General features: G+C 49.1%; 3 protein-coding genes across 3 annotated transcripts; 2 read left to right on the plus strand and 1 right to left on the minus strand.

Annotated features, from left to right (window-relative positions):
- Nucleotides 1-6,230: 6,230 nt before the first annotated feature.
- On the plus strand, nucleotides 6,231-7,068 carry MYCFIDRAFT_84439 (uncharacterized protein; the record flags this gene model as incomplete). The annotated part of the gene is made up of 4 exons (XM_007934472.1): nucleotides 6,231-6,253; nucleotides 6,322-6,514; nucleotides 6,592-6,711; nucleotides 6,943-7,068. 4 exons carry the CDS (start codon nucleotides 6,231-6,233, stop codon nucleotides 7,066-7,068), a joined length of 462 nt encoding a protein of 153 aa, XP_007932663.1.
- A 3,278-nt stretch (nucleotides 7,069-10,346) lies between these two features.
- On the minus strand, nucleotides 10,347-12,343 carry MYCFIDRAFT_180739 (uncharacterized protein; the record flags this gene model as incomplete). The annotated part of the gene is made up of 15 exons (XM_007934473.1): nucleotides 10,347-10,462; nucleotides 10,495-10,603; nucleotides 10,630-11,120; nucleotides 11,144-11,166; nucleotides 11,232-11,373; nucleotides 11,402-11,469; nucleotides 11,507-11,552; nucleotides 11,596-11,770; nucleotides 11,804-11,830; nucleotides 11,864-11,870; nucleotides 11,905-11,913; nucleotides 11,941-12,121; nucleotides 12,159-12,181; nucleotides 12,208-12,275; nucleotides 12,308-12,343. The coding sequence occupies 15 exons, from the start codon at nucleotides 12,341-12,343 to the stop codon at nucleotides 10,347-10,349; spliced, it is 1,521 nt and encodes a 506-aa protein (XP_007932664.1).
- Nucleotides 12,344-12,366: 23 nt separating this feature from the next.
- MYCFIDRAFT_180740 (uncharacterized protein) lies at nucleotides 12,367-15,263 on the plus strand (the record flags this gene model as incomplete). The annotated part of the gene is made up of 3 exons (XM_007934474.1): nucleotides 12,367-14,919; nucleotides 14,948-14,985; nucleotides 15,023-15,263. 3 exons carry the CDS (start codon nucleotides 12,367-12,369, stop codon nucleotides 15,261-15,263), a joined length of 2,832 nt encoding a protein of 943 aa, XP_007932665.1.
- Nucleotides 15,264-15,316: the final 53 nt, after the last annotated feature.

A 15,316-nucleotide genomic window follows, 5' to 3' on the forward strand; every position in this document is an offset into this window, starting at 1 on the left:
TATATACATCTCTTTCTATTTTACTTATCTTATACGGTGTCGTATTATCGTATCGTCGTATCGCCTTTAAGATTACAGTTTCTATCGTTCTATATGTATGTGTAATAGCGCGTAGTGCTAGTATAGTATTATTGTGCTTTGTTATTATTGTCGCGCCTAAGAACTTTTGCCTTAGGTTAGGCGTACGTGATTTTGCATTCTTTTCTACTAATTAGAACGTCCGCTGCATTTTGTATAAGAGCGCGCCCTTCTTATAAATCTAGCCCCGATATGCGCCTATATAATATATAACAACAACGCACCTATACAACCGTAGGCTTGTAGAGCCTACTAGACTCTAATCGTTATTTCGCGCTCGCGTTAGGCTAAAAACAGACACCTTCTACAACCTTCGTCGCAAGCTCCTTAGGTTACTCTAGGTACCTGTTTTTTTTAGCCTTCCGCTTCGCTAGAATTAAAAGTAATCCTAGTCTAAATTGTCAGCTCTCTTATTATAATGCTGCCGAAACTGTCGGCCGTTTACTATTATACGCCCTAAGGCCCGTAAGGATCGTATCTAATATTAATCCTATCGAAAGTAATCCTAGTCTAAATTGTTAGCTCTCTTATTACAATGCTGCCTAAACTGTTAGCCGTATACACTTAATATAACTAATGTATTAAAGAAGGACTAATCTATATAGAAGTCCGAAGATGAAGTGCAGCAGTTGCAGCCTTAGGCATCAGGCACGTAATAGACCCTAATACCTGGACACACACTCTAAGTTACCCCCTTAGCATGTGCATATCGCTATAGAATGAAACAAACACATTAGCTATTTAGTTAGCAAAGCAAACAGGAGGGTATTAGGTAATTAAACAAAACAGGTGAACAAACTAGACTACTCTTAGGTCAAACAGACAAAGCAAACAAAGGCCCTTTCTTCTTAGTACTTAGCAGCTGGCTTTGTAGCGCTCTTAATAGCGGCCTTACAATCTACTAGGTTCAGTTGTTTAACAAAGCGGCCGTGCTTAGTCTTGTTAAGCGGCTTAGTAAAGCCATCGGCTATCTGATTATATATACTAACTTATTAGACGACAATAGTACTATTAGCAATCTTCTCTCGAATATAGTAGACACGAGCATCTATATGCTTCGTACGGCTATCAATAGTGGACTTAGTAATAGCGATAGCGGACTAATTGTCCTCGTAGAGCGTAACTAGAAGAATATAGCCCTTGTAACTAATTTCCTTTAATAAGCGAGCTAAGGCAACTGCTTCCTTAGCCCCTATAGTAAGTTGAACATACTCAGCTTTAGTTAATAACAGTGTAACGAGTGTTTAGCGGCCGGACTTATACAATAGAGGTCCGCCTGCAATAGTAAAGTAGAAGCCGCCTATAGAGCGGCGGGTGACTAGATTATTAGCCTATAAGGCGTTATAGTAACTAGCGAACTTGAGGTCGTCTTCGTTTAGGTTACCTTAGAAACGCATACTACGGCTAAGGGTGCTAACTAGGTACTCAATTAGCTAAAGAAGCGCGGCATAATGCTCCTCGGTCGGGTTGGAAATAAATCGTAACAATAGGCCGGCAGTGTAGCAAGCATCCGGCCGAGTAATTATTACTAGCTAGAGGGCTTTACTAACACCCTCCTAATACTAAGTCTTGAAGGCGGCACTAGCTGTATAGCCTTTAGGTGCGCGTTAAATGGATGTCTTAACGTAACGAGGCGCTATTAGAGTAGCTAGTCCGATACGGCTACGTATACTATACTTCTCGCAGAGCCTATTTAAGTAGGCGTCCTAAACGACGTGGATAGTACGCTTGTTACGGTCGCGGATAATGCGCATGCCGAGATAGTAGTAAAGGTCGCCTAGTTCTCGTATGTTAAAGCGCTCCTTTAGCAACTAAGCAACAGCTTCTAGTGCTAATAGGCTATAGGCGATAATAATTATATTATCGACGTAGATAACAATAATCGAGCCGCTAACGTGCTTAAATACACAGACGTCGGACATTATTAGAATAAAGTCTAGGCTCTTTAAGTACTTCCGAAGCTCTTTATACTATAGCATTGGTGACTGCTTTAGACTATATAGGGCCTTTAGCAGCAGGCAAACCGTGCCCTTACTACTACGATCTTTAAAGCCGTGTAGCTGTTTAACGTAGATCTTATGCTTGTTACTAATAAGTGCGTTAAGGAAGGCTGTTAGAATGTCGTATTGCTTAGCCTCCAGATCGTAATAAGCAATTAGGCTAAACAGCGCTCGCAGTGTAGAAGGCTTAGCTACTGCCGCATAGGTCTTATCGTAGTCCTGTCCCTTAACCTAAGTAAAACTACGGACGACCTAACGAGCCTTAAACCGGCTCACCTTGCTATTAGCGTTACGCTTGATAGTAAACACCTATCGGCTACGAACAACCTTCCTGCCTTCTAGCACCTCTAACCGAGATATATAAACCTATATATAGTTGTTAATTAGTAACTTGTATTCAGCCTCGTAAGCTTCCTTCTACTATAGCTAATATAGCGACTAAGTTGCTTCCTTATAGCTCTTCGGAATAGGAATGGTCTCTTTAGGCTTATTAGACTGTTTAGCAATGTAATAGGAAGCTATAAAACCCTTAATATAGGCTATCGGCATGTTAGCTATTATACGTCGAGTTGACCGCTTAACACTACAATTAGCTAGATAGCTACGCAACAGGTCTCGAGCCGACTTGTTGCTCCGTATCTTGCGCGTAGAACGATTACTAACAGCCTTAGCAGGTCGCTCAAACTTAGGCAACCAGCCTAGCTCGCCCTTCTTAGCGTTTGGATTATATGCTAGCTCTTCCTCGGCTAACTAAAAGCTATCTTTATTACTTGAAGTTAGTAGTTGAACTAGTTGAACGTCTAGAAGGTCGTTATCGATTAGCAACGGATTAGCGACCTTATCGGCCATTTCCTATACAGGTCCTTGTTTAGGCTGTTCTTCTTACTAAGCTAGAAGCCGCTAGACTATACTAGCAGTCTCGGCAGGCGACGGAGCCTCGTTGCTTATAGAATTGAACAAAGCAGGCATAATAGACTTAAGTAGAACAAACTCGTTCTTAGCTAGGTTATTAGGATTGGCGTATAGGTTTATGCCCTCTAGAAGCGACAACTTGTCGTCCCCTAACTTAATAAACTAGACATCCTTCGAGGCAACAACCTTGTGTTCGTTAGACAAGTAGATTATATATTTGCTAGAGTCTACTAAGCCCTTCGTATAACTAACTAGTTTGCCGAGCTTTCTACGAGCGTTAAACTTCTTACTACGAGCTACACTATAGTCGTAGACAATAGCAGTACAGCTATAGGCTCGAAGGTACTAAAGGCGTAGCTGCTTTCGAGACCAATTAAGCTCCCTAGCTACAATAGCATAGGGGCTAAGACCTTTTAGGGTTCTAGGTATAATATTAAGGACCTATATAGCGGAGGCAACAGTATATAGCTACAGAGACTTTAGAAGGTTGGCCTATAGCATTATCTTTCTCGCAGTCGTATACACGATGTAATTGCTAACCTTAGCAAGGCCATTCTAAGTTAATAAATAAGGTGCAGTAACTTGCAGTATAATGCCCTCGTCTCGAGCCTAATTTAATAGCTAATTTCCGCCGTATTCACCCCCTCTATCGAGGCGGTAGATTGGGATTAAGTAACCAGTCTGTATACGGATATATACACGATAGTCCTTAATAGCCACTACAGCCCCTAACTTAAGCGTGCTAGTATACTCGTGTCGATAGCCTAACTTAGCGCACGTGAACAGCGTAAAATAGCGCTCCTATAACAGACTAGGATTGGTGATAGTAACTATATCTATACAGACAATGTAATAGATCGTAGATAGTCGTACGCGTAGCAGCCGATTGTATTCCTTATATAATATAGCCATACGACAGGCAATGCAGTTGCGGAAGTCCTTCTTAGTACTAGTAATAACAATCTAACCCTCAGATTCTATTCTTAGCAGCTTACGGTAATGAATATAGCCATATCGTAGATGCTACTTATCTATAGTGCCTATAGGCACCCCCTTCTTCGACAGAAGGGCAACTACTTCACTATCTAGACTAGAGGTTAGTATATAGAGGTAGGGAAGACTATTCTTACGGTATGTCTAAGCGACAGTGACCTTATTGCCCTCCACTATCGTAAATAGGACACGCTTATCATTTCGGTAGAAACAACCCTTGTCGGCAAGCTTCTTAGTAGACAGAAGGTTAGCTACTAGACCTAGAACATATAGCGTATTAGACAGCTTTATGTTGCTGATACTACGCTCATTAACAACCTTAGTCCAAGCTATACTAACTATCGTAGCGTGCTTCGTGTTGCTACCAAACCGGATAGGAATGTAGCAGCCTTTATATTTAATAAGCAGTAAGGGGTTATTAACTATATGCATGCTAGTACCTAAGTTAACAACCTAATTAGTGGTACGAGTGCTAGCCGTAAGAGCCGTAGAAACCTAGTCGCTAACAGTGACTATAGTAGCGCTTACAGTAAAGGCGTAATTGTAGTTTGGGTCTAATAACACCCCCGGGGTGGCATTAGCCGCATACAGCCCCTAAGCACTATTCTAACTAGATAGCGGCTATTACTGTTATTGCTACGCAGTCAGTCTACGCTGCTGCTATTGCTTCTTCTTAGCCTTCTACTTCTCGCGACGAAGACGGTCTTCTTCCTTTAGATAAGGGTACTTATTATAGCAGCGGTTAGAAGGGTGCGATCCCTAACAATAGGCGCACTTCTTACGGTTAGACTAGTAACTATTCTAGTTGCTTCTACCGCAGCCTCGACCGTTGCTATTGTTATTGTTTCCGCGGCTACTACGGCCGCCTCGGTTCGAGTTACCTCGACTATTGCTATTGCCTTGTAGTTGCTAGCGCTAGAGACCGAAGAAACTATTATACTAGGCCTAGTTTAATTAAGCTACATTCTTATTAAGCAACGCGCTAATAATGTTGTTAAGGGTGCTGTTATCAATAGTGTACTCTAAGGCTCGCATTTGCTCTCGGCGCATCTATACGAAAGACTCGTAGAACGGTGCAATTTGTATAATAAATATATAGACAGCCTAATATTAGCTAATAGCCAATTTAGTGTCCTTTAAGGTACCGAGCTTCTTCTTATATTTATTATAGAACTTCTCGACATCCTTACTATCGTAGCGAAGGGTAATATAGTCCTAGAAGAGCATGAATTCAGTAGACCCACCTTTACTAGTATACTTCTTGTATAGATAACTCTATACTGCCTAGGAGGTATCGAGTCTAAGTAACGACTGCTAAATCTCCGACATATAGTTAGCGAATATCTACGTACGCGCTAACTAGTCCTTTGCCTCCTATTTATCTTAGCGGTCTTTAAATTGCTCCTGTGTTTTAGTAGACGACAGCTTGACTTTAGGCTTTAGGCGGGTCCCTTAGATATAGCGCTATACCTATATACCTTTAAGGGTACCCTTAGCGGCATAGGCCTATACTAGATAGTTCTCCTTATTCTTTAGCTTAGGGATGTTGCTTATGTAAGCGTTAGTAGTCGTAGGGGGAGCTATTACAAACAGCGACGGCGATGTTAATATAGAAAGAGACTATAGACTTGTCTTAAGAGGCGGCGGACGGCGCGCCTATATTCTAGTATAGCGGACAGCTAATACTAATATTAGAAACCGGTATAGCGGACAGCTAACACTAACGGTAGCCGACTCGAGTCGGACTAGCACCTGCTAGAACACTCGAGGGCGGCGGCGAGGGTAGCGGCGACGATAATAGTGTCGGCGCAATTTGTAGTAACGAGCGCTATCTACGTAGTAGTCGGATTAACTATTAGAAAACGTATAGAATGCGTTAGAAACGTAGGGGGCTTATAACTACTTGATGTAACTAATGTATTGAAGAAGGACTAATCTATATAGAAGTCCGAAGATGAAGTGCAGCAGTTGCAGCCTCAGGCATCAGGCACGTGATGGACCCTGACACCTGGACACACACTCCAAGTCATACTGTTATGCGTCCGAAAGATCGTGTCTGATATCAATCTCATCTTGCGGCTTAGCGGGCTTCGAGTTCCGTACAAGTATTGTCGGAAGCCGGGCGCTTCACACAATCCAGATTGCCGGCTTTCAAGACATGCGCTTCAGTGTTGGGACAGGAAGTCGTTCCTAAGAGTCGATAAGCGGCACCACAACCTGGGGTGTGCCCCAAACTGTCAGTTCTCAATGCAGCTGCTTCAGGGCGCTACGTACGTCCAAATTGTCAACCCCAGGGTGTTACGCAGGAACCGCTCCAAACTGCCACTTTCCAATGCAGCTCCTTCGATGAATGGGACAGGAAGTGGTCCAAATTGTCAAGCTTCATGGCAGGTCCTTCAGCGTACGATGCGGAAACATGTCGAAACTGTCAGTTCCCAAGGCAGGTGCTTCAGCATAGGGACTGGGAGTGGTTCCTAAACATGGGCAAGCATGCGCACAGCCTGTGTTATGGTGGGCCATGTCGCGAGACTGTGAGGAAAACCAAAGCCCGGAAGATGCATCTATGCTCCTTCTTCTGTCGCTCCTGTTATGATCAATCCTGGACTAGGAGTTCAGCTTGCGCGATCTACGCACTCTCGACATCAATGCATCCAAGGATCCTCCAGCTCGAAGCCTCAAGAAGGCAACATATATGGCAGGATCATTCGGCACCATTGGGTGGAAAACGGTATGCCAGAGACCTTCCCATTGCAGCCTCTGACAGCTCACATCGTCAAAGCACCTGCTTGCGCAAGCTTCAAATCCAACATCAAGACACCCGGAATCTGGATACACGCACTGTTGGTGCGCAAATTGGTCATCACAACCTCAAAGGCACATGCTCACGAGTAGGCAGAGGCTCGATGCCTTACGCCCAGCATACGATTCTGCGAAATACATTAGCCTCTTCGACCGAAAGTATGCCAAACTTCCCACCAACTTCGAGCCAGACAGCGACGATACATTCAGGAATCCGCATACCGGAACAAAGTTCATGGAAGAGACTCGCCAGGATGGGACGAACACAGAAGCAGGCTTTGACTGAAAATTTGAGGAGGGCATAGAGACCTGTTGTGTTGAACTTGAGACGGAACGGAAAGAGCGTGCAAACTACGAGCACAGCAAAAGGTGTGCGCGCGCTGCCCGAGATGCGGCGTGAATCGTATCCCATGGAGATTGAGAAACTGGAATATACAAGATCTGGGTCGAAATTGCTGTAGATTGCTCATGCTCTCAAGTAGGAATGAGCTCCGCTCTTGAAGTTTCGAATCCTTTCACGATCCATCATCTGCCAAGCGTAAGAAACGCCTTCAGTAGCTGTTGCCTACGCTACAATGCTGCAGCCTTGGATGCAATCCCAAAGCCATTGATAAAGCTTGACCGATTCGCGCTAGTCTTTGGCTTCGCACTCTATGTCTCAAGCAGCCAAAGGCAGTAGCATGATTCCTGAGAACGGCAGACCCGTAGTCGGGAATTCGTCAAGGTCCACGTCTTTTGGAGCTCAACCAAGAGAACTGAAATTCCTTTTGGTCCTGCCTATCGATTTCATGTCACACCCTCGTAGTGAGGTTCTTGCGAGGATTGGTTGTCGAGGCCGCTTCTTGCTTCTGCTCCTGCGTCGGAAGGCCGATCGATGATCACAATAGGATAGACCTCGCTTCTCGGTCTTCCTGATCACATTTGATTCTGTTCATAACTCGCTGACCCTTCTTTTTGCGATCTTACCCTTCGACTGTATAGCGACAGTTGGTGAATCAGACCAGATCATATTGATTCGCATCTCCCGCTAGAGCGTCCCACGCATTCCGGCTAAGATGTCATTCATGATTGCTCTTGCAGCTTCAATTCCAGCGGAAGGAAGCTCCGCGATAGCAGTGCAGGCCGCCTGTGATTATGACCGCGAAGCTGTTGGATCGAAGTGTGAAGTGTATTTGCACGGTATAGTGCGGGAAGACACCAAGTTGCAGCAATCTATTGTAATTTGAATATGAAAAGCACTCGTTGAATGGAAGAAATGCGAAGCTTTGTAGACCATGGCGACACGCTATGCTTGATTTCTCGAATGTGACGCACTGTGTGTACAGTGGTCTTGCAAACAGCAGCTAGCTGACCAATTGCACACCCCTTTCGAGCTGGCACCCAATGTGGCAAGCATTGCGTCTTCCTCGTGTAGCTGAGATCCACCGAGAGAGGCGCCCATAGGCCAGAAAAACTACCCATGCCCGACATTTCCGGTCTCGTCTGGGCTCTCTTACGAAGTCATGACAGCAACCCACCTCAAGATTTCCAGAAGCTCCAGGTCCAGATTGGATAATGTCATGATCTTTTAAAGTAGACCTCGGGAGAGCCTTCAGCTTAGACCAGAACCAAAGTGATCATAGGAGCTTCCACCTGGGAGCGTGCCACCAGTCTGCCCAGCGTGTGGGAGAAAGTGCATGTGGATTTTCAGGCGAATGGGAAGTCAAAGATGTCTGCTGGTCTGCGCAAGAAGATGAAGAATGTATAGCCGGTCTAGGGGATTGTGTAGTTGAGGAGGACTATCCAGGGCAAAGATTGCGTTGAAGACAGAGATCTAGCCCAGAAGAATTGAGTATCTTTATGGGATAGATGCATGACCTTCCGTGATCAGGCAAATCTGCCCGAGCAATTGCAACCCGTGTGCGCTTGGTGTAGTTGGTAATTATGTAGAAGCTGGAACTCGCACTCTCGATGTTGATATGAGATCCACCGCTGACGTCGTGAATAACTCGCACGCGTTTGCGTAATGCTATTGCGGTGGCAGTGCTGGGGGTGATGTTTAGCGATGTGCTGCTAATGTTCGGCCGGAGAGGTGGCGCAACCGGTATGTGGTGCAGAACCTCGAAACGAAGTATGCGGCAACATCAAGGCAGTAAGTGTCGATCCCAAAGGTAGACACCAACTCTGGCGTGGACTGCAGGCTGGTTGTGGGATGATAGGCAGCAAGATGGACACCAGGCGCCCCGGTGTCTACGATCCACGATCCACGATCCACGATCCACGATCCACGATCCACGATCCACGATCCACGATCCACGATCCACGATCCACGATCTACTATCCACGATCCTTGCGATACATCTTGCACCTGATGTGGCGATTCTGCGGCGCAAGGATAGCAGCAGTCTGACCAAAGAACTTTGCTACGACCCAGGTGAGAACCAAATGTGCTACGCAGTGCGTTGTAAGGGGTAGTCGTTGTGCGAGCAAAGATATTGTGTAGGGTATGTGTTGAGTGCTTGGTACTGGGGCAGAGGGAAGTCGAAACTGCGACACACCGCAAAGACTGTTCCAAAGTCCGAGGCCGCGCAGGCTCCAGTCCCAAACCTGGCTCTTGAACATGAGATTGGGCGCTTTCAGTATTGCTCTTTGGCTGGGATCGCGTCGTTGTTGCAATCCTATCCAGATTGACGAAGGTAGAAGGTTCTGTACGTGCGAGACTTGCGCCAACGCTTGATTTAGATAGAGATGTGTCGAGTGGCAGTGTTTAAACAAGAGGCGAAGAAAGACCTATTAAGTGCGTGCTCTCGGTTCACTGCTCGCCAATTCTCATGGTGGTACGTGCTGCGGAGGCTGCGGAGGTTCTTGTGAGGGCATGAAAACTGTGTATTCGACGAGGTGCGAGATCCGCCGAGGGCCCGGGGCCTCGCATGGAGCAGGTGATTGCGTATTTTGAGGGAGTGTAGCTCGAATGGAGGACCACAGCGTACGACACGGCGGTCTGCTTCACTGCGTTGTCTTTCAGCTGGCTCGGGCTTGGAACTTCGGTTGTCTAGGAGTAGGAAATGCAGTCACAGTCAGATCATATCTTCAGCAGACAACACCCAGTGCAGCTGCGGATTTGCAAGACGCACCTTGTGGCGGACATGACAATGTAAGCTGAACGCGATCCACACGTAGCCGGGCGTACGACGAGGAGAATTGGGTCGAAGTACCGATTCAAGGGAGTCGGGGATGGCGGGCAGGGCCTTCTGGTGAGACTGTGGAGAGATTGTCAGAAGCGTGCGAGCTCGTGATCTTGTCGAGTCAGTAAGCTCAGTAATGCCAGTAGAAACGAGCGCCATCGTCATTGAGCCGAGATCGTGGAAGTTCAGAGGAGAAAGCATACTGTTTGCTCATCATCATCGGCTCGACAGGCTCATTGTTCGGTGTATCCAGAACGTCTTTCATTGCTTTTTCATCTGCGAGGTAGCCTTGCTGATGAGGCGTGGATAAGCGTCAACTTGTCGTGGCTTCTTCCTCTTCTTGGGAGGACTCTTCCCCGAAGCCAGAGGGATGAGGTCGTCCTTCTCGTACGGAAGTGTCTCAGTATGAGGTGTTGGAGGTGGCTGAACAGCCGGTGTCGTCGCTGAATGTTGAGGGTGAAAAGTTGTTGTCTTTACCGAACGCTGCGGACCGACCGGGAATGCAGCGCTTCAGTGCTTTTGGGAGCACCAACAGTCTTCTCCAGCACCTCCAGGACCCATGTCAGCAGTCCGCTTGGCTTCTGGAGGGTGTTGGTTGACCTGCAAGCGCGCAGCTTGTCCGAGGTGTGTATAGAAAAGGCCGTCGCCTTGCTCGCTCTTGCGTTGCTGTCTTGGTTTTGCACAGCATTCATCATAACCCTAGTAGCCTGACTCCTGCAGCGAGATGAGATACTGAGGCGGATACGCTCCAGCTTGTCGAGTGCTGACAGCGGCGTGTACTGCTGGAGCATGTCGTCGTCCGAGTGAGGAGGTGGAGAGTCACTGTTCGGCGGAGGTGCCTGGTTGTGCGAGAAGCCATTATGGCTGCGGAGGCGAAGAGAGGGAATCCTCCGGTCATTATTGCTGACTGGTGTTAAAGACTCTTTGACCTGGTGCATGTTGCGGTCGGGCGCTATGCAGCGGAGTTTGAGAAACAGAACGGTGCGTCGCCGGTGCAAAGTCGGGATGTGGTCGATCAAACTACGAGAGAACGCGTGCTGTAAGAGAGGAGAGGGAGAAGGCTGGCGGGAGAATTCGGAGATGCTGTGGTACTTAACTGTCGAGGCCTTGCGAGTTATGCGGAGTCCAGAGAGCGCGTATGAAGCAGCGACTGTTGAAGTCGACTGATCGAGGTCTGGTTGTCCGGACATGGCGCACGGTGCGCGGTCATGTCGCTGTGCCTATCGCAAACTGAGGCCCGTAGCCTGCTTTCTGTAGAGCCTTTTTGAGAGAGTCGCTTGCTCACACAGTAGCCGCGAGGGAAATGATACAGGCTTTGTCCGGCGGAAGTATGCTGTCACTTATGGATTTTGCAGAGGATGTCCAAAATGTCAGTCGCGCCTCTTGGATTGCAGGATGGTCCAAACTGTCAGCAGCCTTGGAGTATCCTTCTCCGCTTCCCGGGACAGCGAAAACCTCTGGAACAGACGAATGTGCACAGAATCAGTTGTTTATTCAAATGCATTGGGTTCCGAGATGTATCCCTTCAGACATGCTGGGGTAGGGGTTCGAGGTTTTGACAGGCCGGACGCGTCTTTGACGCGGGGTGCCGGGGGAGCGGGCGACGCTGACAATTTGGACACACTTTCCCCATCAGCTCGGGCGCCCACTTCTTGGTAAAGTACGGAGCGCAATTTGCACGCCGAAGGGCGGATGGTAGGTTCCTATTCTACACGTCGCGACGATGTGGACGACATGGAAACCATGCATTCTGCGTATATATGTTCTCAAAATCATCAAGATAGGACGGTTTGGATGCAATTTCGCGCCGAGTCGCAGTGCTAGCTGACAGTTTCGGCACACTTTTCCCGATGCAACGCTCTTAGCACCTGGTCTCGGTGTTCGCTGACAATTTGGACACACTTTTGCGGGGTTCACGGTGAGACTGACAATTTTCACTCATTTTACCGACGCTCGACAGTGTAGGTCTAGCAGTTCGGTCGCAATTATCGCACCGAGCTCCCGTACGTCGGCCAAATTTCAATAGAACTCTGTAACGGGCAAGATAGTTGTGCGGTGTCAAGTAGCTCCATTGATCAGTTCTGGTCATTGCGCTGCGACTTGCTGACATTTTAGACAGGCTTGGTGGGGCTCTGACGTTTTGGGCGGCTGTTGTAAAGCCGAGTCCGGGGTCGGCTAACAGTTTGGGCGTACCTTCAAGTTGCTACGCAACGATTCCCGAACGCGCCGCGCATTCTCCGCTTGGTGGACATTCAGTACACAGCGACAACAGCTTCATATCGCATGAATTGGTGTGCCGCGCACCTACGATACCCGAGCGCATACTCCTCTGAGCAGCTTATGCCTCCGCGCATTGTTCACGCAAACAAAGTCTCGCCCGCGCGCCCGCTGACGCATCACCTCTGCTACATTGCAAAGCTATGGCAAGGACCCGTAAATCGACAGTCTCTGCGGCACCACGACCACGATCAAACGCTGCACAACCGCCAGCTGGACCGCCGCCACTACCCGACATGAACGCACAAACCACGCTCGCCTCCTACTCTCGCTCGATCGAAGAACACATCACGACAAACCCCGACAAGGCGCTCGAGCTCTTCCGAGAAGCATACCATGAGCACATCACGGCAGACCGCATACACTCAACGGTTCAGCCATACCTACGTCAGAACGCGCCCGATCTGAACGATGCGCTTGTATCGCTGGTGGAAGGGAAATTCCAAGCATGCAGCAAGCAAGCTCAAGCGCATTATCGCGCACTTCAAAAGCCACCATGGAGACGGGATCACTTGACCATCTGGTGCTTTTTCAGTTACAATGGAGATTTTCCAGGATACAAATTCGCAGGCGGTCTGCGGGACCTTTCGGATGGAGAGAAGGATTTCAGGCGAGCGATGGTATTGCTCAATGACGCTCGGGCGCAGAGGTTCTTGGGGACGGACTACAGGATGTTGGAGGAGCAGAGAACCCACGCCAGGAATCGGAAGAAGGCGTGGGTTATTGGTGATATCAGAGCTGCAATTGAGGCGTGGATAGCGGGCAGGGAGGGGAGGAGTTTGGAAATGATTGGGAATCGGAGGAGGGATGTGTTGGGGGAGGAGAAGAAGGAAGATGGCAGGACTACGAGATGGCAGAAGGTGAAAGCCAAAGCCAAAGACAAGACAGGCGGTGAGAGTGTGGACAGCGAGGGCGAGACGCCAGAAACCCAGGGACATGGGCCTGCTGCAGGCGCTGCAGCTGGAGATGGAGCTGGCAGGTGTGAAGGACAAGACGAAGACGACGACAACGAGAGACCAGAAGGCCAGAGAAATGGTGCTGAGACAGGCGCTGCGGCTGGAGACGGCAGCTCTGAAGGGCAACATGAGGACAGCGACAATGACGAAGACGGATCCAGCAGCGAGAATGATGACAATGATCAGCGCAGCACTGGCACTGGTGAGTCGAATGGTTATGATGATGATGGGTTGAATAGCGATGATGGGCCGAATTGCAATGATGGGCTGAATTGCAATGATGAGGCAAATGGACACGATGGGCCAAATTGCAATGATGAGCAAAATGGCAGCAAAGGCCGCCTTCCAGAACGCCTTCGCACGAATCCGAGTGCAAGCAGAAGCGGGAGTCGGTCGCCGGAAGCGGGGCGGGGCGGGCGGGAACTCCGGCTTTCTGGCAATTCAGACCCTCGCTCCTCCTTGAATGGTTTCAACGACGACATTGACGACCAATTCCCGACCAACGACGAGTCCGTCCTTAGCCCCAAGCGTCCGTCCACGCCGCGCACGCCTTCTGGAGACAATCAAGAAGATTCCGGCGACAACGACACCGCTGGTCCTGGCTTTCCGCCCGGCAACGACGCGCCTTCACCATCGCCTTCACCTTCCTTTCTACCGCTACCCTTACCGACACGTCTCAAAACTCCCGCAAAGTCCGCCAAGTCCAGTATGTCTGAAGCACGACGTGTCAAGCGAGCACGCACGACCATCTCGGCCCTTCACAACACGACAGGACTGTCGTTGCAGCCATGGCTGGACCTCTTCTCGCCAGTGCCCGCGTCGTCGCAGTCACCAATGCAGAGCTTTCTTGACGAGAGACGCGTTGAGGCCGCCATCAAGACCGCCGACCGAATACTGGCTGTCCTTCCCGCTACGAATGCCGCTGACGAACAAGACGACCGCGCACTCGCCGTCATCACTGCAGACAAGGTCGATGTCTACGTACGCGCTCCCCACGAAACATCAACCCGCGACGTCTCGCTCTTCTCGTCTCTCCACGCGCAGCTCGCGTCCTCCACCCCTCCGCCGCCACTGCCTATGCCTCAGTTCCTCCCGCTTGCCGACCACATGGCTGCCGATACAGGCACGCGGATCGCCATCACCGCCGTTCAAGAGCTAGTTGTGGACAGAATGCAGGAGGTGGAAGACTTGGACGTATGGCGTCAGTGCCTTCATATGTCCGCAGCGCAGGCTGCGACTCCTCCACGAGACATCTTCGATATCTACGTACCTGCACTCTCCAGCAATCCAGAGAACGCAATCGAGGGTCCCGTTCGGTCGGCACCCACTGCCATCTTCAGTCGGGAGTCAATCTTTGCAGCGATGGACTCGTGGGTACACCTTCTCGGCCGCCTGAAGCGCACCAAGCGGCAGTCCGAAATCATCCGCGAACGCTTGCGCAACCTTGTCGAAGCCGACCCCGACAACGACGAAGAAGCAGGAGCAGCAGAAGGAGTGGAACAGGAGCTCGTCAGTCTTCGCCGTCTGAAGGAGACCTATGAGAGGCTACTTCCCACACTCGGTTCCGGTGAAGCCCACCAGACGCTGCTCCAATCAATGCGTGAAGTGGATACGAAGATATCGGCTCTTGCGCAAAACAGGATCGACCCAGCCGTTGCTGCTGTACGGAAGAGAAGGGAGAGCATGATGAGAGCCCTTGCCAACAACATTTGTCAGTACCAGGATCAGATCACTGAAGTCGTGCGGAAGATTGCCGCGTATCGGCGAGCATGGGCAGATCTGGCGGAGGAGATTGGAGCTTACATGGTGGACGATGTTCGGGAATGAGCTCATTGCGTGCGAGGAATGGCAATGGCGTTCATGCGGAGGGTGATGATGATGATGATGACAATCATGATGCAAACACTACTGATATTGGCGAGAGTGAGCACGCGTGCAAGGGCATGACAATGATGGATGGTGGCGAGAAGACCATGGAAATGCGTGCTGGCTACGAAGCTGTGAGAGTCAGAAGAATCGACAGCCATGCTTCGAGTGTGTATGTATACCAAAGCAATGAATTACCTACTGCAATCTCAATCTGAATCTGAATCTCAATTTCAATCTCGGGCCACAAGAATCAACCCAAACCTGAAAC

The sequence above is a fragment of the Pseudocercospora fijiensis genome, assembly GCF_000340215.1.
Source record: "Pseudocercospora fijiensis CIRAD86 unplaced genomic scaffold MYCFIscaffold_22, whole genome shotgun sequence".
NCBI lineage: Eukaryota > Fungi > Ascomycota > Dothideomycetes > Mycosphaerellales > Mycosphaerellaceae > Pseudocercospora > Pseudocercospora fijiensis.